Raw genomic sequence first — 26,164 nt, 5'->3', positions numbered from 1 at the left:
AATCTAATTTTTCTTAGTGCTTGAATGACTCTCATTCCTCAGCACACAACACCACCCATCAGTTTTCAGGTGAGCCATTGGTTTCAAAGTTATATATATTGGTGGATTTAAGGGGGCCACGTGCCCCCCCAGATGCTCAAATAATAGACAAAATTTTTAATACGGTTATCATTACGTTCACTTTGTTTTGTGCAATACGGAGTCTCAATCATTTAATTTCATATTAATAACTTAGATATTAAAATAAAGAGAATATTTTGCGCAGTAGTTGTTATATCTTGTTTTTTAATCTCAATAATGAGAAGATCGTTTGCCTGTCAGGCTCTTGTGCCCACCCCTCAGAAACAAATCCTGGATCCACCCTTGGTTATATAGGTTTGTGTTACTTTCAACCTCCTCAAATATTTTAGGTGTACTATGTAAAAATTGAAAGTTATTGGAACAAAAAGTACCAGAACACCAAGTGCTCAAAGTTGGGCAACTGGATTGTACATTTTAAAAATTGTTACTTTTTTTGAGGAAAATATAGGTACAAACATTCAAAGAGTAAGAGGATTTATGAATGAATACCTATTCCTAACCTATTCATTACATCTTGCCTCGTACAGTGAAAGTTATTTTTAAATGCATGTTATATTTCCAATGAAGTTACGTATTGTAAAGAAGGGTTCGGAAGAATACATTTTTCTTCAACATTTATTTCATGAAAGGGGAAAGGTAGGCAACATTTACTCAGTGCTTTCATAAATCATGTGATTGAAAATAATTTTTTAAGGATAATTATGATGGACTGCCACAAACAGCAGAAATCCTACAAGAAAGAAAAAGCATTCTTGAGTTGTGTTGTCTTCTTGTCGGTTGCCAATGAAACGTCAATGAGTGTGTGTCCTATTCGGACAGCCCACCCCATCCCCTGGTCTGTCAAGCATATCCTCTTTCAGTGCATATACTGCTGCAATAGACTGGGAGACAATTCCCAGGATTTCATGTCTCCATCAGCTGGTTGAGTATTTTGATATGTGCACTCATATCATCTCACCCAAGGGCTTGATCACCACGTCATGAACCTGTAATGGAAGCAGCTAATTTAGGGAAACTCAGGTGGAGAATGCCATTCTATTCAATGCTAGAGATATCAAAAGTAAATTTTATGAAAATAGATTCCTAGCAGCAATTAATATCCCAACAACATTATCGGCGTTAGCATTTGACATCCGTGCAATATTCTTGTTAGTTTAATTAATTTTGCTTGGATATGTGTGAAATATCCAAAGGACCCACCTAACAATGCTGCAGCCAGGTCCATGTTACAGTATCTCTTAGATATCTTCAAAGCATATCTATACTCTGTTCATTTTATCTCTGCGGGTGAGCTGGTGTGGCCAAAGCAAGTGGAGATGTGGGGAGGGAAAGTTTCTCGACATGTGACTTTGCCTTTGCCAATCAGCAAACAGTAGGCGTGGCCTCAGTGAGTCGCTCGCAGACCTCCGCCGAGTCAACATCGTGAATCTGCTCGTGCAGCAATGTTACCAAACCTCACGCGTTCTCCTTGCATGTGACTTAGCATGCCTTCTACCAACGGTGCCTTATTCAGTGCGGTAGCTGACAATGTCATGGGCTTTTGTGAAAGGATTATCCCCAATGCCTTCCAAATGAGTGGGTATATTGTCTCGGCGCCGGGCCCAAAATACCTGTGGCCTGACTATGACTCACATGTTTTCAGTGACAAAGTAGGGTGTTCATTTGGCAACGTTATGTTCGCTCCTCCTCTCTCTTTCTCGGTACCACCCCTCCCCTATCAGCGAAGCCATCCAAGAGTGCCCGGGCTCTCACAAAAGCTCACCCGCAGACATAAAGTAAATAGACTATAATGAGCAGATCATGGGCGTACCCAGCAAGGGGCAGGAGGGCGCAGCTGACCCCCCCTTAGAAGCAAAAATTGCAAATGATTATAAGGAAAGTAATATTTTTTCAAGCAAATAATTTTGAAACCTAATAAAGAGCTGGTTCTGTTTCCTAAAAATGTTGATTTCATTCACCTTTTCCGTGCTTAAATCTTACCTACAACTTGAACAACCATGGCTTGTCCCTCCAACTACCCTTAGTTTTGATCCTGGCAAAACCAAGACATAAAAACAAAACATGGGATATAGAATCTTAGATTTATCAATATACAACAATCACAAGCATCTGATGATATCCATCTCATATCTATTTCACACCCATTATCTACCCTTGGAGTAGATAATGGGTGTGAAAACAAAATGTTTCTACTCTTCAATTCTATACAGAGCATATGGAGACCGTTTGGAATAACAATTTTTTACAATCATGGATATTACAACTTGAATATCTACGTAACATTATGTTTACAACTCGTCATTGATGTTAGAAATAGGATATCAATTTAAGGTCAAAATATCCATCATTTAATAACAACACAACATGGTTTGAATATATCAACCTTATTTAGATATGAGATGGATATCATCAGATGCTTGTGATTGTTGTATATTGATAAATCTAAGATTCTATATCCCATGTTTTGTTTTTATGTCTTGGTTTTGCCAAAAATTTAATAACAATTTTAAACAAAAAATTTTATCCAACATTTGACATGGAGTTCCACGTTACTACATCTCTTATATATCTTCAGTATATCTAATGAGTAAATAATGAGTGTTCTTATCATGGTTTTTGGTTATCCCTGGACATGCAAACAAAACATTTCTGCTCTTCAATTAATTACAAAACAAATGCTACCTTTGGATACTGTTTGGAATAACAATTTTTTAATATCACGGATGTTGTAACTTAGATGTCTATGTAACATTATTTTTTAAACTCGTCCGGGATGTTACAAATAGGAAAGCTATGTAACTGTGCCAAATTATCCTTTGTGTAAAAGCAATGTGTTTTGGATATATCAACCTTATTTAGACATCCGATGGATATTGTCTGTTACTTATAGGATACTAATGTGGGGACAGCAACTGTAAACAGTAGCATCAGTTAACAATAACACTTGGAACTTAGTTTGGGGCTGTATGTTATTATTCTGCTTTATTACAATGTCATTTATCGCCTTCTGATTTGCATCATTCAACTTATTATAGGCCTTTTTTAAGTTACAAAGCTGAAGTGATATTAATGATCAGATAGCTGGAGAGGAAAACATGCATGAAAGTGATGGTTTCATTTGAGCGTAGGAGAGAAAAGACATTTTGATAGTGATTTGCACAATGCATTATGCACATTGGCGGCATCAGTATATCGTCATAGTTACACCATTACCTCAACTTTTTTTAAATGTCAAAATGATGAAAAACATCATGTATATTAATACAGAAAGGTCTTTTTCTGTCATTCTGTATATGCTCTGTTAATACTGCACCTACAGTCAGTGGCGGATACAGATGGGGGGCGCAGGGGGCGCGCGCCCCCCCTTGCGGGTCCACTTGTATTGCCGAACATTGCAAAACCACAATTGTAACTTTTTTATATCATAAAATGACATTGTCTTTTACATGTTTATAATCACTTTAAATAAAATTTTCATATACTTTGCCCGCGACTTGATCATCTTTTATTACGATAAAAGTAAAGACAACTCAAGATATGTTGCGCCCCCCCTTGAGTTTTTTCTGTATCCGCCACTGCCTACAGTGATAAATGAGGTATCAATTTAAAGGTTGAATCACACGCTTTTGATGAAAAATACAATCTCAATCTCCAATTTCACTGTTTACCCATTAATTTGACTTAAAAGTTTTGATTTTTTCCATGTCAATTACTAGCTCGAGGTGTATAGACTCCACCCATTAATTTTATTTTAAACTTCAAAAAACACTTAAAAAACAAGCATGGAGACAGCACTTTAAGATACACCTTCTTCTCTGTTTAAAACCAAATCAATCCATTTCCTTAACAAACTTATTCACTGATAACCTGGAAGTGTGAAATTTTCCCACAGGTTACTTAGTCTGTTTTTAATTACAATTGACTATTGGCGGCCACTGATGTAGGGTAAATTTTTTTCTATGTTTGTAAGTTAGAACCATCTATAAATGAGTGACCAATTACCTGCTGGCCAATACTAATACCAATGAGGCCTTCTTAATGTGATAAAATATTGTTATTATAGGACTTTCTTTGACTGATACTGATCTTTTAATATTGTGATCGTTTCATTGAGACTTTCCTTCTTGCTTGGATAGCAAGGAGAGTGCATAGCTAATTTTGCAATATTCGTTATCTCTCACCTGCACACTGGGAGGTGCTGAGAGTGCATATGTGACAGCTGAGGCGATCTCGGATGGGTCTAGGGCAGGCATGGTGTCCATCAACTTAGCCACTTCATCCATGTGGCCGGCAGCTGCTATATCTGTCTTCACAAATCCTGGGCTGATGCACTGTTCCAAGAGGAGATCTATTAGAAGTGAGCTTGGAGATCAAATGCCCCTCAAAATTTTTGAATGGCAGTATGTATAAGGTGTACCAACTACACAAAATCTCCCAAAATGCACCCTCTCTCAAGGTAACCAACCCAAATATTTTTTCTGGCTCTGGCCTGGTTGAAAATGATATGGATATGCTAAGGGATGCTGTTTAACCCTTTTACTGTTAGTCCATTTCAGGTGGGATTCACTTTAAGACTGCCAAGGCTATTTTCCGCAATTAGCAACATTTCAGATTTAAAAATTTTTCAGCTACTTAATTTTATTTAATACGTCTAGATTTTTTCCCCAATTCTTAAAATATATTTATATCTTATAACCATAGATAGAGTATGGGGGTTTGCATAAATTACAGCCGTTGAAAAGGCCACAATCACGAAAAAAGTGAAATAATTCGGCAGTTTTTGCTCAATCAGCGAGGGCTGATATACCCGCCCGTTGGCAGTAAAAGGGTTAAATTAAGTTTTTGGAGGATTTCAAGACTTAATATTTTTTAAATGTGACTATCAGGCGATAAGTTATCTTAAGAAATTAGTGTTCTAAAAGTTGAGTGAGGTGGGGTAAAAACACAGATACTTGGGTATTTTGATCAATTGGGACACCATTGCTATGTCAGTCATTTCTTTGTTTGCACTGGAATGTTTTTGTTGCCTATGAAATTCATAAAAAAACATTTTTTGCTGTATTTTGGGTTGTTCAGGTTGATGTGTAAGTACATATTTTTCTGCTAAATGTGATAAAAATATTATTATTTTTGGCTCCATGAGATAGGACTATTTTTTTAATACGAAATTAGTAAGAGATCTATTTTTGTCGTATTTTGGATTACTGATGTATATTGGCTACTTTTGAAGCCTCGGTGGGGGTAGTTATCTTCAAAATAAAATTTAAAAAATCATCTTTTTTGTCTCTATGTGATAGTAATATTTTTTTGTTTGTTTAATCCGTGAATGATCAATTTTTGACATGTTTTGGGTTGTAATTACATATTGGCCACCTATGAAGTCTTAAATTAGGGTGGGTGATTTTCTGCAAAATTTAATGAAAATATCATCCTTTTTTGGCTGTATTGCTTAGGCTACCAGATACGTCAACCCATCTCAGAGGTCAATTCTTTTAGGGCTAGAGTAAATCCATTGATTGAGAGATTTTTTAAATCATATTTCCTTCCTCCCACTATCAATCTCCTCCCTACATCTGCAGTAGGTGCATAAGTTGTCTGCACTTGAGTTTGAATGCTAATATAGCTAAGCAACGAAAACATATTGGGAGAAACTAAATGCACGATAATTTTCCTTGATTACTTCTGCTTCGATTCATATTAAATTTTAAACAAAGAGGTGTAGTTTTACATTTCTTATCATGGTATTAATATAAGAAGTATTAATATTATTTCTTACTTCTGCTTTGTTTCAGATAAAATTTTTTGTGAAGAGGTGCAGTTTGATATTTAGTATCTTATTATCAGTAACTTAAAAAGTATCAGGTTTGGGAGAAGCTTTAACTTCAGTAACCCACAATTTGGAAACATGTCATTATATTAGAATCATATTTTTGCTATCGTTTGATAGCTGTGCTTGCCATGACATCTTCATGTTATGGCCATTTGTTTTTTGCAGGAAAGGAGCTGTTCTAAATTGTGTAGACTGTGTGCTAAAATAGCTATGAATCTAATCTGATATGGGACGATAATTGGTTTTTAGATTTTTATCAATTATTTTTAAACATATTTTCTCAAGCTAGGGAAAGAAAAAAATTGGTTGGAGAGCATCCATAAAGATTACCATATTCTTAGTATTTCCAGAAATTATGGGGGTATACCATAACCCCCCTTAACCCACCATTGCTTGAACGCCCTTGTAAACTTGTACTTTTTTTGTTATCACTGAAGTGTATACTTCAGTATTGAATTTCAAAATTGTGCGAACATTTCACAGAGAAAAAAATCATTCACCTTGACCGGGATTCGAATCCGGATCTCCCGATATCCAGTCCAACACTTATGCCAGTTAAGCTATGAGCAAAGGGCATAGCCGAATAAGAGGGTGAAAAGTCCCTCCTCTGGGATTTTTCTCGAACTTGGAGCATGATTTGGGATCAAAAAGGACTAACCTCCCCACACTTCCAGCTGGCTGGGGGCCCACCAGGGCCAGCAAGCTCGAAAATTCGATTTCCACTGTTTATTAAATATCTCGGGATAGAAAGCATATTTTTCAATGAACTTTGCGCCATTTGATGACTTTCTTAATGGAGCAAAAGCCCAATTTTTTCACAACTTTTCAGCAGCACAAGGTCAATTTGAAAATTTTAAACACTAGTTTTCATAAAATATTTTTAAGAGGGCCACAAAGAAAAAAATGTGTTTCGAAGGAGTATATTAATACCTTTCGGGTAAAGCAATGAGAAATGAACATTTAGGTGGTGGAACACCGCGAAAAACAATAAAATATGCGATTTTGGCCATTTTTTGCTGTTTTTTCCATGACCTGTTTCCCCACATCACCTGTTTCACACCATCTTGCACATATGTATTTAGTCCTCTCACTAGCGCTCAAACTCATACCGATTGTAATTCCAACTACAAAATGATGCCGATATTTTGAAATCAATCTAGCAATCGGCACATCCAATGAAAACTTACATGGAAAAGGGTGACATTTTGATTCTAGATAAAAGATTATAGATAAAAGATCTAGAAAAAAAGTGATGTCTTATCATACTAAGAAAATAATCTAAAGTTCCGTGCACTGATGCCAGCGTTGAAAGGCAAGTGAGCTCAATTGACAACTGAAGAATCAAATCAATCCAGATTCGTGACTAAATTAAGATGGGTTGTGGAGGCCGTCCATGGCATTATCAAGGAAAAATATCATTTGTTAGATTACAGGCTGGATAATAAAATGTTGCCAAAAACAGGAAATTACTGCAGGATAGCATCTTTTGTAAATAACAGATTTGGAAAATGGTTTGATTGCGATATTGATATCAGTGAGGAGGTTATAAAGGCAAGAAAAGCAAGAGAACGCTCCGAAAATACTTAGAGTGCAGAAGTTGAAAACATGCGCTGGAAGCAGAGGAAAAGAGAGTTTAAAGTGTACTTATTACATTTTAGACTTTCCAGAATATTTTTTACTGGGAGTTACCAGCCAAAGCAGAGCCTATCATATTTAGCTGAGATTCTGGATGAAAACAAGATGCTGAAAGTAAGCTATTTTTCAAAAGAATGATGGGATATTGAGTGTTCCAGTGCCATCTAGACATAAAAGGCGAAATACAATTGCAATACAATTGGGATTGGACCAGACAGTGTATTACGATACTGATGTGATTGTGCGAACGGCAATCGAACAGTATGGTGTTGCGCTCATGTAGCAGCAATAATTTATTATTTAACCAATGGGTGGTACCAAGATAAAATTTCAAGCTCGGCCGAGATTTTATTTAGAACAATTTTGAAGGAAAATATTATAATATGCATCAATGAAGATTCAGAGAAAGACGAATAAAATTGTTTAGTGAAAATTCACCAAAAATCCATGTTTGATCATATTGTTCATAATTATTTTTTGTTATTTGTATGCCAACAATAAAAAAAAGTTGAAAACTTGAGAATTTTGTACTTTTCATTTTAGCACTTGCCTAACATTAACCTATGATAAAATCCCAAGGGTTTAGCGTAGGTTGGGTATGTTTAATGATTTTTTTCAATTTGGAATATCTGACTAGTAGGTCCTCGAGGACGCTGAATAAATCTCGTACACTTCCCAATCGAATATATTCTATGTTTTGAAGGAGTGGGGAAGGGGTTTGGGTGTCTGGAATTTTTTATTTGAAATAGCTTACTCTGGGGTTTCCGAGAGTCCTGAAGCCATTTCCGGTACCAGTACTGACCAAACTCTGTCCCTTATAGTTGGAATTAAAATCGGTATGTGTTAAAGCGTTAGTGAGAGGACTAAATATGTGCAAGATGGTATGAAACAGGTGATATGGGGGCACAGGTCATGGAAAAAACAGCAAAAAATGGCCAAAATCGCATATTTTATTGTTTTTCGCGGTGTTCCACCACCTAAATGTTCATTTCTCATTGCATTACCCAAAAGGTATTAATATACTCCTTCGAAACACATTTTTTCTTTGTGGCCCTCTCAAAAATATTTTATGAAAACTAGCGTTTGAAATTTTCAAATCGACGCCATTTCTTCTTGTGCTACTGAAAAGTTGTGAAAAAATTGGGCTTTTGCTCCATTAAGAAAGCCATCAAATGGCGCAAATTTCATTGAAAAATATGGTTTCCATCCCGAGATATTTAATAAACAGTGGAAATCGAATTTTCGAGCTTGCCGGCCCTGGTGAGCCCCCAGCCGGCTGGAAGTGATTTTTTATCCCAAATCCTATGCTCCAAGTCCGAGAAAAATCCCGGAGGGGGGACTTTTCAACCTCATATTCGGCTATGCCCTTTGTGGACAATACCGGAACATGGCGAGTCCCGGTACCTATAGTTAAATTTTCATTTCAAGAATTAAAATTTAGTCTAAAACAACGAAGAATTGATCATGAAAATTATTGTGAGAATAGTTCTCCAGTGTTTCTTTCCGTTACTTAAGTTTTTCGCATCCAATCTCAAGTGCTCATCGTGTCTGGGCGACTTAGGTTACACCACGCGATTCCCGCCGCAAGGGATACTCGGGTGACACAATCGGTGAGTACTGACCGTGACTCTGGTCTTCATGTGGGCGTCCCGCAGTTCCCGCCGGAGTCCTTCCGTCAGCGCCGTCACCGCGAACTTGGAGGCCGTATACACGTAATTGCCGGGCATGGGCACCACTTGATGGCCTGCGATGCTGAAAGGAAAATCAGTGTCAGCGCCAATGCGGAGTGGAACAAGAACAGAAAAATCTTTACCTGCAAGAGAGCTTACGTAGCACATGGCCGGTTCAAGCAAAGGCCTTTGGGAACAGCGAACGTGCTAATATACGCCCTTGTTCGATTTGTGGGGTTGTCTTAACTCCTCATTTTTTTGTTAATTTACTGGATTAAATACTTAATTTTAGGCACTTTCAAAAAACTATTATGAAACGATAAGGCAAAACAGAAATTAACAGAGCTGTCCTCAGTTTTTCCAATTTCAGTTAAAATTAATATTAAGTTTGAATCTTGGAGGGTAATTTGGGAGGATTTTTACTTTTCCTGAGTACAATTTAAAATAAACTTTAAATAGACTTCTCGCTAATCTTTTGCTATAATTATCGTTCCGTAAAATTTACGGAAATCACTTATTTTTTACTATTAGAAATCTAAAGTGGCACAGCCTGAGTTGTTGTTACCTGTTCATGTGGAAGATGTGGCCATCGTCAACTCCGGAGTCCTTCATGAGTGTCACGGCGGCATCCGTGCAGTAGAGAAGCCCAAACACATTCGTCTGGAACAAGGCGCGCATGTCTGCCATGTTGGCTCCCCCTACGAGAATAAGAAGTGGATGATTTCAAGACCGAATGAAGACAACTCAAATAATAGTAGGTGTGAAAAAAATCGCGTCATTTAAATTACGTCATTTTTTCTACCAGTTAAGGTTGGCTTATAAGGAGTATTTTTGGCATCCGCGGCCTATCTCCCCTACTACGCCTTCCCTTTTCATTTAACTAAAAAGTCGATTCCCTTACATTCCATCTATAAATCCTATTCAATTTCTCACCAGATTACGTTCTAGTCTTCCCTCTAGCGTGGTTTTTAACATCCCCTCCCCGCTCAATACTAATTTAATCCAAACCCCTGTCCTTCGAAATCTCTTTATATCTCGTGTCTCGTCTAGAAGTAATATCCTTGTAAATCATGTCTAGCACTTCGACGTTCTTTTTCCTCTTCGCCCACCTCACCTCACCTATTCTTCTTTACGCAAACACATTGAATGCCTCCAGGATTTTTGTGATTGCCTATATAATGTATGCGAATCTGGCAAATCTTTTTTTTAGTTCTTCAAAAAATGCCAAAAAACGGAAATGTTGCGGATATGCCTGCTTCGATAATTCGACCTCGTTGACTTAAATTTAATCTTGACGATTTGGCAAAGGAATGGAATTAAATCGCAACTAGAAGATTGAATGTGGTTTAAGGGTTCCATGATAACATGAGCCATGATAACGCTGATAGAACTCAATGACGGAAGTCTTGAAGTGTTATCATCGCTAAGAAGGAATGGAAAGTAAATTGCAGCTGTTAGTTGGTCGACTAATAGACCACCTACTCAAAACATACTCGAGAAATTCACCCGACGCTGCTTGTCGGGCCGCCTGCTTGACTGACCTCTAACATTTTAAAGCCTGATTTGTTACCAAGATGTGGTATTTTGATCCAATTTTCCAATAGAAAATTAATTTGGCCATCTATGGAGTCACAACCGCGTACAGCAGTTGATGCAGCTGTTACATTCTTGATGTACTTACCTTTCCACAGAGCAGTATCTACTGATAGAGTGATTAGTGCATATGTATGTATGTTCCTTCAAATATGGGAGCGCAACAGCCTTATCGATCTTGATGAAAATCCATGTATTGATTAGTCTAATTTCAAAGAATCTCATAGACGAAAATCGACGTAGTACGGGAGTATACCAGTGTTTCTGACCAGAAATGGCACGTCAGTATGTTGGTCATCCTGAGTGGTATGTTACTTTAAACTCACGTGTGAAATGCTGGGCAGTAGATTTCACGGCGTCCCAGGGTTACCACAAGGTACTACTTGGTATCAGTATCAGTTAGTGCAGTCAGGTAGTAAGTAACCAGGAAGGGCCCACTAGGAAAGTTTTGGACTAGTTTTTATAACATCGGGGGCCTAAATCAGAATCTGATGATAATGTACAAAGTTGCGTGACGTAAAATGGAAAATAACCGAAAAAGGCCAACAAGGATTATTGTTTTAGCCTTTTTCATAACTAGAAAGCCAGTATCGGTATGCTGCCAACTTTTCAGTTAAAACTGATGCAAATGCATTTTTTGCACAAATTTTATTATTTTTTTGTCAATTTATTCGAAACTAAATACCTATCACGTGAGCCTCCTTTACTCTATTCAGACATATCAACTATTAAGCCATAAAAATGAATGCATATATTAAAACCCGAATAATTCATTTAAAGAAAATAAGTTTCGAGGAAATTTCGACATCGAATAGTTTACCATTTTTTACTCATTGCAAATTTTATTATTTTATTTTAAAGTTGATTTTTGTGGATACGGCCAAAAGATGCCAATTATCAAAAGGCTTTCGCGTCCAACCGTTCCATCTGAGAAAAAAGTCGGGCGAAATATTTGTAAGAACTTTTATGTACGAAAGTAGTTGAAATGTGAACAAAAGAAGCCAAATGTTAAAATTTTATAGATAGCGGTATGAGCAAAAAACCCAAAAAATACAATATAAGACACGGTCTCAGGCGTTACTTTGTGGAATTGCTTAATCATAGAATAAAATAAAATTACTTTGTTCTATTCCCCACTTTATTTTAAATAGCACGACCCGGGTTTCAGCATCTAATGCTATCATCAGGTAGCATTCAGCAGGTAGCACCTTTACTATTTTTATTTTATTCCATAAAAAAAAACAATGTTTTGCCATCTTTTTTCAATGTTTTTTGGCTTCTTATTGGCAGTCTCACTCACTCCTGTAGTCGCTGCGTGTGCTATTTTCCCTCTTGTCTATCAACCAGTGAGCGGCGTATCTTGTGGCCGCCTCTCTCGAATGACCAGTGGCGCCGACTCCATGGAGCCTGAGGGGGCCCGAGCCCCCTCAAAGATTCGTTTGAGGGGGCGGAGCCCCCTCAATAATTCACGAAAATAATTAAGTTATACTATGCTTTGTGAAATCACAAAAATATATTGGTAATTTTTATTTCCCATGCTTGACGATAGTTACTTTTTAAAATAAATTCAACATTGCGTGTTGAAACAAATAATTATAAGGTTAAGCTGGTTAAGCCATTATGACCCAATGTTTCTTCAAAGCAACATCAAAAATGTATACATTTTCCGCTCTATTTAGGAAATATCTAAACTACATATTATTTTGGGGTGTACATTTTGATGACGAAATATTTATCTGCCTTGACAATTACGATCAAGTGCAAAATTTTCATCTATTCAGAATAAAAAATCTTGATATTTGATTTCTACCTTAAGCAGCTCTGGGTTATAAAGGGTTAACTGAATCAAGTGGTGTGAATCATGGTAGTGTTTCGGTGCTGCGACACACTTTGAATTTAACTTCTTTCCGGGGCAAGACCTTCGATATGGCGCCCCCCCCAATGTTTTTTATAAGTCGGCGCCCCTGCGAATGACCCCAAACGAGGTGAGGGGATATGAAAGCGACACGGCAAATTCATAGATATTGTCCCTGACCTCTTCCGTAAAAACCATCCTACAAAGTGTAAGACTAGATTTACTCTTAGATATTTTTAGTGCATGTTCCATTTTAGTAGCAATTGGTTGCTCTTTACTAACAGTTTAAACGCTTTTGCAAGAATCTTACGGACAAAAACGTCATCGTCAAGGTACAAAACTGGTGATAAGTGTAATAATTCATACTTATTTTGGAAGAAGGAGGTCAAACGAATAGGAAAGAGGGGAGGTCGGAGTGCGAAGAAGAGATTATGCTTGGAAAAATCGAACGAGGAGGTAAAGTCAACTTTTTCCGGAGAGATATTGTGCTGCCCACTAAATTTTATTTCATCGCTCTACGACACGTTTTTCGATTGGCTTGCAATCATCATCAGGTACTAACATATTATACATATTTCTACAGATATGCTTATCTTCCAAAAGTATTTGGAGGGGAAGGATCAAAAGGAATTATCTAATCTTTCCCCTTCCACTACTTTTGGAAGATAAGCGTATCTGTCTGGAAAAGAAATATGAAGTACCCGATGATTATTGTAAGCCAATCAAAATTACGTGTATTAAAGCTTTTAAATAAAATTTAGTGGGTAGCACAATATCTTTGTTTACAATTTGAAGGAGGAGGTGATAGGGAGGGTAATAGAGGAAGAACGGGAAAATGACGGTTATACTTGAAATGAACATGGAATGGAGGCATCCAAAATTTCGAGGCGATATTCTTAGCGCTAGAAGCGCGCCGCTTTTTCCTGTGCCTAAAAGCGGCGGCAGCGATTAATTTTCACCGATAGGTGTTTCCTCTCATTGTAGAGGTATGTGTTAATCATACCTTTCGCATATTACCTTTAGAAGTACGATTATTTTATTTTTCATCTCAAATTTAACATATTTTGAAAACATAAATTTTTTTACATAATTTAGTTTATCAACTTGAACACAAACTTTGGTAGGTAAACTCTGAGGTAGTGTACCTACGCAATAATCTTGTAACATATGGCGTAAAAAAAGAAATTGTACAAGGAACATGTAGGAAATCAGTTGTGAATTCAATCCGGTGACATGACGGTAACTCAAAATGCTGTAAAAATTCTTGATTCTGCTCAAAATGACTGCTCTGGCGCTTTTAAGTAAAAACAATCAAATATTTTATAATTCAAGTAGCCGATAAAATAAATTTTTGCTTTTTGTCGGAGGAAAAAAATTCATTAACATTACCAAATATTCAATAATTTTTACCATCCTGAAGGAGGAGGAGACCATTTGAAATTGAGAAACGGTCAAAATGACCGCTCCGGCGCTTCGAGTATTAATATAGTCTATTACCTAACTATATGTTGATATCGCAGACTCCTTAAGTAATAGCAGTAATGAACGCATGCAGTCATGGCCCCTTAGTTACCTGTGAGAGGGATGTTCCTGTTGACCCCAGCGTTGTTGATGAGCACATGGATCTTGCCGAACGTGCTGCGAACCCACTCGAACACCCTGGACACGTCTGCCTCATCTCCGACGTCTCCCTTGACGGCGTGCAGCTTGCCCTTTGCGCCTTTCAGGCTGGACTCCAGCTCCTGGAATGGTCGAAGGCAGGCTATTTGCAAAGGGTGGTTTCCTATTATTTTTTATTGCCTAAATCGAAAGATTATTACTCCTCGAGTATGCATTTCACGCTCTTAGATTTTTAAACGACGATATCTATTTTTCGAGATTAAACGAAAAGTGAAAATTTTCAAGCGCAAGAAAACGCGACGGCTAAGTAGGAATGCTGGGAAAAGCCAATGTGACGTATTTCTGGTTCCAGCTTTCGCCGTGTGAGGTGACCTTGGAGCAAGGCTTCGAGCGCTGATACGATGAAGTCTGCTACCAATTTCAATAGTTCCGTTCCCGGGAGCGAAATGTAGAAACTTAACGAAAAAGAATTAAACCCGGGGAGCTAAACTCAGGGTCGAAATGAAATCGGAGTCAAAACTATTCCGGGTCGAAACTAATCTAAAACTCTGCGACGAATCGAAACGCAGATAATGTTTCGCACCGGAGGGACCACGTGCCTCACCTTCGAACGGTTTAGTTTCCACACACACACACAGACTAAGAAGTATGGGCGAATGAAGTAGAGGTTCGGCCTACCTCCATTAGATGCATGTAACCAGTGGCGTAACTAGAATTATGATTGGGGGGGAGGAATGAGACGAGGAAGATGGCCTGAGGGGAGGCGACCCCCGCTCCCCAGGTAACGGGAGGCCCTGAAAATTTTTTGAAAAATAACGTGCCTGGAAATACATTTTACATATTTTGGCACAAAAAATTAACTTTATTCAGGTGCAGTTAAAATATGTCAAAACTAGACAATAGTTAAATATTTATTTTTAATTTCTCTGAGGCTTTGGGGAGGGACCTATCCCCTCATCCCCTCCATAGTTACGCCATTGTTTGTAGCACTCATATTTTACTACTAACAAGAGAACAGTGAACGCAAAATGGTCATTCCATTTTTAAGCTCTATGTTTTAACCTCTCTACACGTTTGTCGAACGTAATGGGTCGAATCTATTCTTTCTTATCCCACACCGCTCAACTTTTGGGATCGAAACTCAACTATCGGCTGCCGGGTTTCGATTAATTTACTTTCATTACCGGGAGTAAAGTTTCGTCCCGGCTCGAAAATTTACTCTTTGGTGATTTTAATTTCGTGCGGGAACAAAACTAAACCTAGGCCTGTTATTTTCGTTTTCCTCTGAGTCGAAACGAAACGTTTTTGTTTCGTTTCACTTGCCAACCCTAATTGCGAGCAGAAACAATCTGAAATCAGCGCATATTGATTGCGTGTAGTGATATAATTAAACTTTAATTTCGTTATGAAGAAACCCACGCACTCCATGGAGGCAAATCATACCTTTCCCTTCACTCTCTCAGTGGGATATATAAGACCTAAGCTGTGTACTTATCACATGTATCGCGTAGTTGAAATTCGCAATTCATCATATAAGATTGTCATGGAAACGCCAGTCATGATGTATATTTTTTCTCAAACGTAAGACCTTGAACGCGAGTCGAAGTTTCTCAGAAATTTCATCACCATGAAGTGGAGCCGTCAAATCTACAAGGCTTGGTGCAAGAGGCGTTTTGGGACGGATATGTTACTGAATGAATCAGAATTTTTCACCAATCGTTCACTAAAGTTTTTTTCCTCTCGATTGTGATACAGTGTAAAAAGTTAAGAAACAAATATATTTCCCTTTTGCGATCCGTCTCATACTTTTCGAGCTTTTTGGGGTGAAAAATAGACGGCCCAAGGTTTCAGAGATAAGTTGATGATGCCACGCGTTATTTTATCACAAAAACGTACATCAGCTTCAATAGGCTCCTCGCATCTAAGTTGCATGGTCCATTGTTGTTAAGACTATAGTGAGCGATTCCTTCCTTAAATGAATGATTTCATGAATCGGAGCTTTATGATGTCAACGCGAAAAAAGTCACGAAATGGCGTTTTTCCATAATGTAATTGTGAGAGAATGACTGAGAGAAATAACGATTTTTTTCGTTGTAACTTATTTTTCCCTTCTATCTACCGGAATCTTTCAATAAATTGCGAAATCAGGTCTGAGAGATCGACCCAATTGTAGCGACTTGTTGGCTACCCTCGAATTTTGTTGTTCAATGTTTAATCATCGAGTTCCCTAGCGTATGGATTTTTTTTAAGTAAGCACAAGGCAGAAGTGGGTTCCTCATTGCAATTTCAACGATGATGATGACGCTCGTTTTTCCCCATAAGGGATGAGTAGGAGCTTTCATCCAAGCTTTTGCAATTGAAATAATATTACAGCACATATGTAATAGTTCACATGCTAGACAAATCTCACCTTCGAACAATACACTCAAAAAGCGGCTTATAGCGTGTTTTTTATGATGTGGAGGGTATGCGGAAGTTATTCCTCATTGTCGTGATACCTGGTGATATATATTAACAGTGGCGGATCCAGGATTTCTTTCTGGGGGGGGGGGGGGGGCACAAGGATATCTCGTAATACAAAACGAACGCAATGATAATGGGACCGTATTAAAAATCTTGCATATTTTTGAGGGTCTGGGGGAGGGGGGGAGTCTCGTACCCCCGTCCCCCCCCTGGATCCGCCTATATATATTAATGCATGGGACTCACAAATTTGAGTTTCTAGTTGTCATTAAATCAAAGGATTTTCAACATCTCAACTCTTTATCTGGCTCTGATCTTACTTAGCAGTGCTAATACACTCTTTGAAAATGCCTTCGTATATGTTGTGCAAAGTGACGCATATGGTGCCAAATACAAGGGGTAGAGTCATAAAAATTCTCCCCGGAAATGAAGCTGTTTTTGTCCTGGGACTCAGTGACTAAATGTGTGAGAGACGGACGTTGGTTAGACATGGGTAAATCGTGAACTCTTTTTATCGTGAACTCACCCTCGCTCAAGGCCTGTCTGCTCTTCGGCGGATGGCATAAGAGGGTGTACATCCGTCTCTTGTGGCGAATTGCGCTCGCGCCAAAGCGACGGGAAAAGAAGAGAGGCGGATGAATAATAGCGTGCGAGCATGACGAAGCGGTTTCGGACACGCCAAGGACGAAGGCGGACAGTTGATGAGGGGCGTAACATATAATGTTCCTTGCTTCCTCTATGATTACCTTAGACCGTGTTCGTGTACAGCGTTTTTGAAGCGCATGAAACCCGTGCGTTTTCTTCTATAGGAGCAGAAATAATGTCCATTTGCGTTTGGTAACAAATAACTAACTGTAAGTAACGAACGGAAACACTGAAAAAGTAATTAATACATTATCTTTTTTCCTTGTTTACGCCTTAGAGTACCGGGGAGCACTATCGCGTTCCTGTCTCTCGCGCAAATTGCGAGTCAATATTTATTTTATTCTATCTATATTTCAATACATAATGTTTAAATTATTACCAAACTCAGGTCTTGTAAAAAAATAATGTATTAATAAGGGGAAACCACAAATAGCAAAGTTTTCCTTAGATTTTTGAATATTTACCTTCACTTGTATTTGAGACATAACTTTTACTTAAACTAATGAAAATCATCGAAAATGCCTCGGTAATTTTAGCATAATATCTTGAAAATCGGTTGGCTCTCAAAAGGTTAATTCTTCGTTGCTTTTAACTCAAACGATTGCTTGATAGACACATCATACGTTATTTACCACGATTGAAACGAAAACAGTACCCATTTTTGAGGGAGTTGGAGGGAAACGCCAACTTTGGTAACCCATGACTTGAGTAAAAATGAAATTAACACTACCAAACTTATTTAATAGCTATAAAGACATCTTTACCACAAATCCTGCCGGTTTTTATTACGTACCTTTTTCACAAATTGAGCTGTTAATAACTTGGTGACCCAAGAGTCGGTAATGCATTATTTTATTGTCATCAAACCTCTGTGTTTGCTAGATACACACTTTATCTATTAATTCTGATAGTTCCAATCACGTATCTTATATAAAATAGACCTCTTATCAATTTTTTAAAATGTGAGGAATATAGATTTCAGGTGTCGTAGATTTTCGTTCTTGATGTTATTGTAATATGTTTTCTCACAGCATGACGAATATGCCTTTGTAAAAAAGTAAGAAATTGCCTTTAATCTGCGTCGATTAATATTTATTTTGATCTAATAGATATTTGTTTAGCAGGCGATCTTTTGGACAAATGGTAAACTCGGGTTGCGTCGCTGCCGCATTTAGCAAAGTCATTATTGTCTTGTTTCCACGGCAACTGGGAGCGGGGAAAAATTGACAACTCCGTATAGATTATTTACCGTTAGGTAAGGAGGATTGCTTGCCGAAAATACTTCCTTCAGTGCACATATTGACTGATATAGATTTTTAAAACTTGCTGACATTGTACACAATGACATATTCGTTACTCTGTGGATGTAAGGATTACAACGTCACCAAGAAGGAAATTATACGACGCCTCATATATATTTTCCCGCATTTCACAAAATTGATGACACTTCTTTCTGTTACTCAATAGTAATAGTAATAATATACGATTTCGATAGTTACTCAATAGTAACTATCGAAATCGTATATTTAAGATGTTTATTTTGCAGGTTATGAAGTTTGGTGGCAAATAAATGATTCCTTAGTGAGTTATGGGTTACCTTATTTGGTGCTTCACTTGATCACCCACAAAAAAGAGTACCCATTTCTTTACTACTGTCATAATACAAAGGGAATAATCATTTGAGTATTATTCCCACTTCATTCTTCGTTTTCTAGTCATGTTTATCCAAACTCGAGTGGATATTATGTCTGCGGCGATAGTAAATGCATTGTTCAAGCTCTGACGCGCGTTTGTACCGTGCGTGCGTTGTCTAAATCCATACGCGGCCGAGTACTTCTAGGGCTTGAGTCTAAAAATACACTCCCACTCTGTTCAATAGGGTGGTTTCCTATTATTTTTTTATTGCCTAAATCGAAAGATTATTACTTTTTGAGTACGCATTTCACGCTCTTAGATTTTTAAATTACGATATCTATTTTTCGCGATTAAACGAAAAGTGAAATTTTCAAGCACAATAAAACGTGACGGCTAAGTAGGAATGCTGGGAAAAGTCCGTGTGACGTATTTCTGGTTCCAGCTTTCGCCGTGTGAGGTGGCTTTGGAGCGAGGATTCGAGCGCTGATACGATGAAGGCTGCTACCAGGTAGGAGAGAACCCTATCCCTACCCTTACATTACCCTATAAAACGAATGAAACTTTCCGACCTTAGGCAATTTTAATCGGTGATTATTAAGACATATTTCCCTGAGCTCTGTGCCTCATGCGTGCATTTGTAATCTCAGACGATGTAAAACTCCTATCTACTCGTATAAAAACTAGGTCCCTGTGACGTCACTTGGAGTGGAATCGCATGGGCGCCAATCTGGCCTTTTTCAAATGAGGTTAAAATTGACCATTAACATTGGTATAAATTGGAATTTCTAAAACCAAATAATTTGTATATTATGAATACACTAATGGTGGGTAAGGAATCGCAATCAATGCCTTCCGTTTTCTTTGATGAAGCAAACTACCTTATACCATCAACGCAAGCTAACTTCTTCGCACTAGTTGGAGAGTGACCGCGTGTGTCAACAAGGGAAAGTTGAAAACAACGAGATGGATTGTGCGACATCACACTGACATGGAATCACAAACGCTTCGATCGAAAAACGCGCGTGGACTTCATGGTCTACCCTATTAAATTCACAATTAGGCAAAAAAGCAGGAGCAATTTCCACAATTTATTTTCTACCTGAAACCTGAGATTATATTCACAATTAGGCCTTTCATTCTATCTAAAAATCCTATTCTCTACCTTCCTCTCCCTCGTTTACCCAACATTCTACCCTCTGACACTGTTTTCAACATCATCTCCCCGCTAAATACTCGCTCCACCCATACCTTCTCTCATTCTCCTTCCTAAGTGTCCATGTTTCCACACCGTAAAGCACTACTCTCCAGATGTCCTTCTCATCTAGGTGCTACCTCTCTTCACACCATGTCCAGCACTTCGTCGTTTCTCCCCCTTTCCGTCCACTTCACTTCCTCCAATTTTGTCTAATCTGAACTCGAAAGTACCTTATTTCCACTCCTCCATCAACTGTTAATTTTTCCTTCCAAGGCGCTCACCTTGACCTTTTCGACCCTTCTGGCGACACCCAGCACCACCATTCCTTCGCGCACCAGCTCCTTGGTGATGGCGGCGCCGATGCCCGAGCTTGCGCCCGTCACCATAGCGATCTTTCCCACCCATCGCTCCATCCTTTCCCTGGATGTGTCAGCTGCTCCTCACGAGGCACCAGTTGCTATGCACCCTGCGGAAAAAGCACACATTCAACATTTATGGTACCAACAATATCAAAGAAAAAATAAATGGCTGAGAGTATAGGATGTCACATTGTCAGTAAATATATTCCAATTTTCTTCCAATGGCAATTAATGTGAATTTGACTGCGTTGACGTATTAGGTTTACAATTAAGGAGGTAGGCGTATATATAACTTTTACTACTGAAAGTATATAGTGGATCACAGATGATGTTTTAGCAGAAATTTCCAATTTTTCCCCTTTTGGACAGTATGAATTTTACCGCCGTTTACGCTTCAGGGTTACGTTATATCATGTTTACAGAATATTGCGAATACATCATACCTCCCGAGTGAAAGTTGCTGAGATACGAACTTAAAGGGACGATAAGATATTCATATATATTATAGAATTTATTAGTGGAATAATAATTACTTTTTAACTAATTGAAACGAAGTAAACATTCCGATTCTGAATAAGTTCAACAGATTCAGGCTTCAATTGGTGGAAGTTAGACATATTTAAATAAATAAAAGATCGTAGCACTTTTCCAAAAAATTTTTACTGCGTACAATGCGTTTCGGCTCACTGAGCCATCATCTGTCAAAAAAAGATTTACGTCTTGTACCAGCTCAGTGAGGCGAAACGCGTTGTACGCTGTAAACATTTTTGTGGAAAAGTGATCTACTATCTTTTCTTTATTTAAATTCCGATTCTGGCATGTAGATCGAGTATACTATTTACCTATGGATCTACAAAGAGAAGAATGGAAACAATCATCTTGGCTAGAACCCGGTAAGAGCCAAGTCAGGCAAAATGGGGATTTTATCTACCTTATAAATGGATTTTCGAGTGCTCCCTTTAAGGTGAACTCCTTTCGACCCAGTTGGCTACTCACTTTAAATTATCTTATCGCAAGATGGGCAAGTACTGCACGTGATAAAGTTATCTAGTCGTCGTAATTAAACAATTGTGTAACTTACTCATCTTTTGATTACTCACTGTTTTTTCGTCCCCATGCCGTAATATCAGGATCTTGAGAAGATCTTACGCTAATAATAGGGCCAATTTAAATGGGAAATAAAATCTCAAGATGCGGGGTTTTTCGATTTACATGAGCAATTATCAATGGGGAGGAGAATGTGTGTTAGCCTTTCACGCTTAAGGCCAGATTACTAGGGCCGTTTTTTTTCAACCTCAGATAACTCTAATAAAGTGGAAGAGTTCTTAGTCTCAACCTCGCCAGAAGAAAGACATCTAATTATTATTATTATTTTATTATTATTATTATTATTAGTATTATTAATATTATTATAACTCAGCAAGAGCACCATACAAGTGACAGGCGGGTACTGTGTGAATAGGGCAACTGTGCGTCCTCCGCACCACACGCTCAAGTCATTTCTGACCGTAAGTTGTTAGTTTATCGTTCGTGGCAATCTCATGAACTACACTACCTCAATTGGTTCTCCCGCTGAAGTGTGCACTGCGGAGCGACAGACTGAAAAATCGCCGAATGGCTTCAGCATTAACTTTTCTATACCTTTATGCCGATGAAAGAGAATTTTCACGTTAATGCAGCTGGTCAGTGTAAAACATTACGTCCATTCCCATTCAAAACAAAAGAAGAGCCATGCTTACTTCTGGAAGTGCTCTGATCCATGACAACGCCCGTCATCTCAGCGCTGATGCAGCCCAACTGCTCCTTGAGCAATTTCAATGGGACATTTTTGATTACCCGCCGTACAGTGCTGACATAGTGCCGTGTGATTTCCATCTTTACGCTGAAATAAAGATGTGGCTAGGAGGGAAGCGTTTTCAAACGGGCGATGAGCTTCAGGACAAAGGTAACATTCATTGGAAGTCTTTGGCGGCAACATCCTATGAAGAAGTTGTAGTTAAGCTTGTCCACAGGTACGATCAATTCCTCAATCGTTGAGGCGATTATGTCGAAAGGATACCACAAGTGTGCTCAGCATTTAGCAATGAAATACTTTTTAATCAATCTCTTCCTCTTCTGTTCGTGGTCCATCGGCGCTTGAAAAATAAACGGCCCTCGTATAAAAATTAGCAATAGATATGAATCAGGATTATCGATAAAACTAGTTCCACAGCTTCGAGGTGTTCATAGAAAAAAATTAGCATGTACTGCTCGTCATCAATCTTCGGCAGAACTCTAAAATCATACTGCCGCATCTATCTATCTTCTATAGGTACAAATGAGGGTGTCTGTTTGTCTATCCGCAATGCGTTTCCAACCTGCTGCCCGAATTGCAAGCAAGGTTAGCACATGGGTGCATCTCATGCTCCAAAACCCCATAGTGCTACTTTCGGTTGCAAATGACGCGTCCCTTGCGTTTACTCATTATAGTTTTTTATATCACTTTATACAACTTCAGCGGTTCCATATCCAGCCAGTTAGGCACAGCTCTTGACACGCTCAATGAGAAAACGTAAAAATCCTGTCTTAAATACGAATTCCTAGTTCCATGTTTCCCACTTCTCTGGACACTATCTTCCTGCTAGTGTACTGTAATATACCCACTTCCGACCACTGACTGACTGATTCATACAAATCTTTGGGGTGAACGAGGTGAGATTGTCGTAAAACTAAATTTTCTATTCATCAGTGTTGCCAACTGATATCTTGTATGATGTGAGGCACGATGCGGTGGAAGTTCTTAATATTAGTAAAATTGGGCATTGCAATATTTTCTCCGAGTTTTATTTTGACACTACGCGTTTCGCTGTTACAAAAAAACATTTTATAACACTTGATAATGTTGTTTGTAACAACGAAACATTGCTACAAACAACATTATATAACATTTAAAAATTTCGTGTGTAACAACGCCTAGTGTCAAAATAAAACTCAATGGAAATATTGCAATGTCCAATTTTACTAATGTTGCGAAGTGACTCTATACTTTTTGGGGCATATAGGGGATCAAAAAATTGATTTTTCAAAAATGTCATTTTTCGAATCTTCACCACGTGATACATCGAGAAACGAATTTTCAGACCGATCTGAGCACTAAAATTGAGTTGAGCTCTTTCATAGCCGCATCGATTTCTTTCCCGGAGTAAACTTCCCAATTATACATTATGCCCAATTATTATTATATATTATTATTAATTGCCAATACTTTGCCTAAACCGGCCTTTAAAGTAGTGGCCTCATTGGCGCTGTTGTCACTGAGTACGGTAACATTTGGTATCACCACCTTAATCCATTATAAACACTGGCGTTCTGGTGCCGAAACGCCGTCCCGGCACTGGTTGACAAAAGACGTAATAGTCAAATAACACTTTTATTAGATTTGTTCCTCAAAATTTCTAATATATACATTTATAACCATAGTAAAAATTGTAATAAAATGCAAATAATAACTTGTATTAAAAAAAAGACAGTAATGTTTCACTTCTAAAAAAGTTAAGGGAAGTGCGTTCCGGGACTGCTAATTTTGCCATGATGTCACTGATTATAACCCAATGCTGCTTCTAAGTACCGTGATAAATTTAAACATTTTCAGCTCTATTCAGGAAAGATTGGAACTATATGTTCTTTTGTGATGTAAAGTTTAATAGCGAAATATGTATATAACTGCCACAATTATATTTGAGTAGAAAATTTTCACATTTTCAAAATGAGAAGCCTTGAAATTTAATTTCTCCCAGAAGCAGCTCTGGGTTAGAAAGGGTTAACTTTCGAAGGAGTTTATTTTTACTAAAACATCAAAAGTTTTTGTACTTATTGCTACCAGAGAGGTGAGTATGGCGGCTCTGCGAAGTCGTTGGCCTTGTGATGGGAGACTCCCGGGTCATGTCTTCGGACACCCCCCAAACAAAAATCACGAGTCAAAAATATAAATTTGAGGTGGCACTGGGAAAGAAATTAACCTCCATTTTTTTAATGTGTGGTATCATACGCTTGTGGTTTAGTATTGGGAGAAAACCAACTTCCAAATAATCAACCTTCGGAATGAATCAGTGATTGAACTCACAGAATGGAGATATTTCTTTTAAATATTTCAAGCGAAAAACTCTGTGTTAATCTAAAAATTTGAATGGCAATATTCTTCTAAATAACATGACTTTGTTTGACAATATTGTGACGTGGAACCATATAGAGTAATATTTTGCGTGCTGTTGTCACCCTAGCGATCCGTTCCCCCTTAGGCGGCGCCATAGACTGGAAAGTAATTGTAATTCGATCTACCTTGTCGTGTGGAAAGTTCACCTTGAAGCTGCAGTGGTGGTTAGAGTTATCTGGCTCTGTGATCCGTCGACGATTGTTGCTAAACTTGCCGGCAAGCAGCGGGAGATCCTTATCAGAATCGAATATGCAATCCCTTCCTCTCCGTGGCGTGTTGGGTGCACCGATAGATGCGATCCTTTCCCGCGGACGGAGGCGAGCGAACTGACTGATGTCTGCCTCCTTCCCCTTGCTAGAACGGCCCCCGGGGGTGGGGTGGGAGCGCCTTGGACGTCGGCCGTCTCCGCCCCCCCTTCCCCTACGTCTGGAGAGAAAAGGGTGGAAGGGGGAGTTGCAATGAAAAAGCGAGTACTCTCTCTGCAATCAACACCCATTTTGGCGGAAAAGGTCGCTCAAAGGAAAAAGCCTTCTCATGCGCCTTCACGTTTTTGTTTCGCCAACTAATCTGTGAGTCACAGTGACTTTAAACCAATCTTATTCGTCAAGCGTGCTGTAGGAAGGTTTTCGGACGAAAAAGAGAAAGGGAGGTGCTACTTCTAATTGCAGGGCGCAACTAGAATATTCGGCAAGCATGTAGGATACGGCGCTGAAAGACATATTCCGTGAACTTAGCTGTAGCGGATACGGGGCGGGGGGGGCGCAAAAGATATCTTGAGTTACCTTTTCTTTTATCGTAATAAAAAATTATATAGTCACATGCAGAGCTTCAGAAATTTTTAATTGAAGTGGTTATACACATATTCAAGACAATGCCATCTTATGATATAAAAAAAGTTACAACCGCGGTTCTGCTACGTTTGGCAATACGGGTGGCCCCACTAAGGGGGGCGCGCGCCCCCATCTGTATCCGCCACTGGAACTTAGTAATTTACAGAGGAAAGCTCCGCGATTCGTAAAAGACTGCAGCTGAGTGTTACACTGCTTTTACACGTATTAGTCTCGGAGCCGCTACAGACTCGTGGGCTACATCTACATATTATCCTGCAAGCCACCTACAGAGGTGTTTGGCAGGGGGTGAACCATCACCAACATACGCCAGATAATTAAAACGTTACTTGCGTGGCTTGTTAGGTTGCTCGAGCGATTAAGCAGCTTGAAATAACTTTTGCGTCCCCCCTTGAGTTTTTTTCTGTATCCGTTACTGGGTGGGACTCAGTAACCAAATATCTTTTTTGTTTTAATTTCATTTTTTTAAATTTACGGCTGGAGTCCTTACACACCTTTTAAGTCAGCTTTTGGGGTAGTATGTATGTAAATGATCTATCCCTG

General features: G+C 38.6%; 1 protein-coding gene across 3 annotated transcripts; it reads right to left on the bottom strand.

Annotated features, from left to right (window-relative positions):
• Positions 1-678: 678 nt before the first annotated feature.
• LOC124162392 (farnesol dehydrogenase-like) lies at positions 679-25,012 on the bottom strand. 3 transcript variants are annotated; one of them, XM_046538913.1, is made up of 7 exons: positions 24,899-25,012; positions 20,504-20,688; positions 14,238-14,406; positions 9,782-9,914; positions 9,169-9,298; positions 4,263-4,412; positions 679-1,067 (listed from the first exon to the last, which is right to left on the bottom strand). In XM_046538913.1, exons 2-7 carry the CDS (start codon positions 20,633-20,635, stop codon positions 1,026-1,028), a joined length of 756 nt encoding a protein of 251 aa, XP_046394869.1. In that variant the 5' UTR covers positions 20,636-20,688; positions 24,899-25,012; the 3' UTR covers positions 679-1,025. The 3 variants fall into 3 exon arrangements, with proteins under 3 accessions (XP_046394869.1, XP_046394870.1, XP_046394871.1); XM_046538914.1 differs by having other exon boundaries at positions 24,920-25,009; XM_046538915.1 differs by lacking the exon at positions 24,899-25,012 and adding an exon at positions 21,663-21,744.
• Positions 25,013-26,164: the final 1,152 nt, after the last annotated feature.

Source organism: Ischnura elegans, chromosome 7 (genome assembly GCF_921293095.1).
Source record: "Ischnura elegans chromosome 7, ioIscEleg1.1, whole genome shotgun sequence".
Taxonomy (NCBI): domain Eukaryota; kingdom Metazoa; phylum Arthropoda; class Insecta; order Odonata; family Coenagrionidae; genus Ischnura; species Ischnura elegans.
Note: the sequence above shows the minus strand (reverse complement) of the source record. Positions and strands in the feature narration are given on the sequence as shown.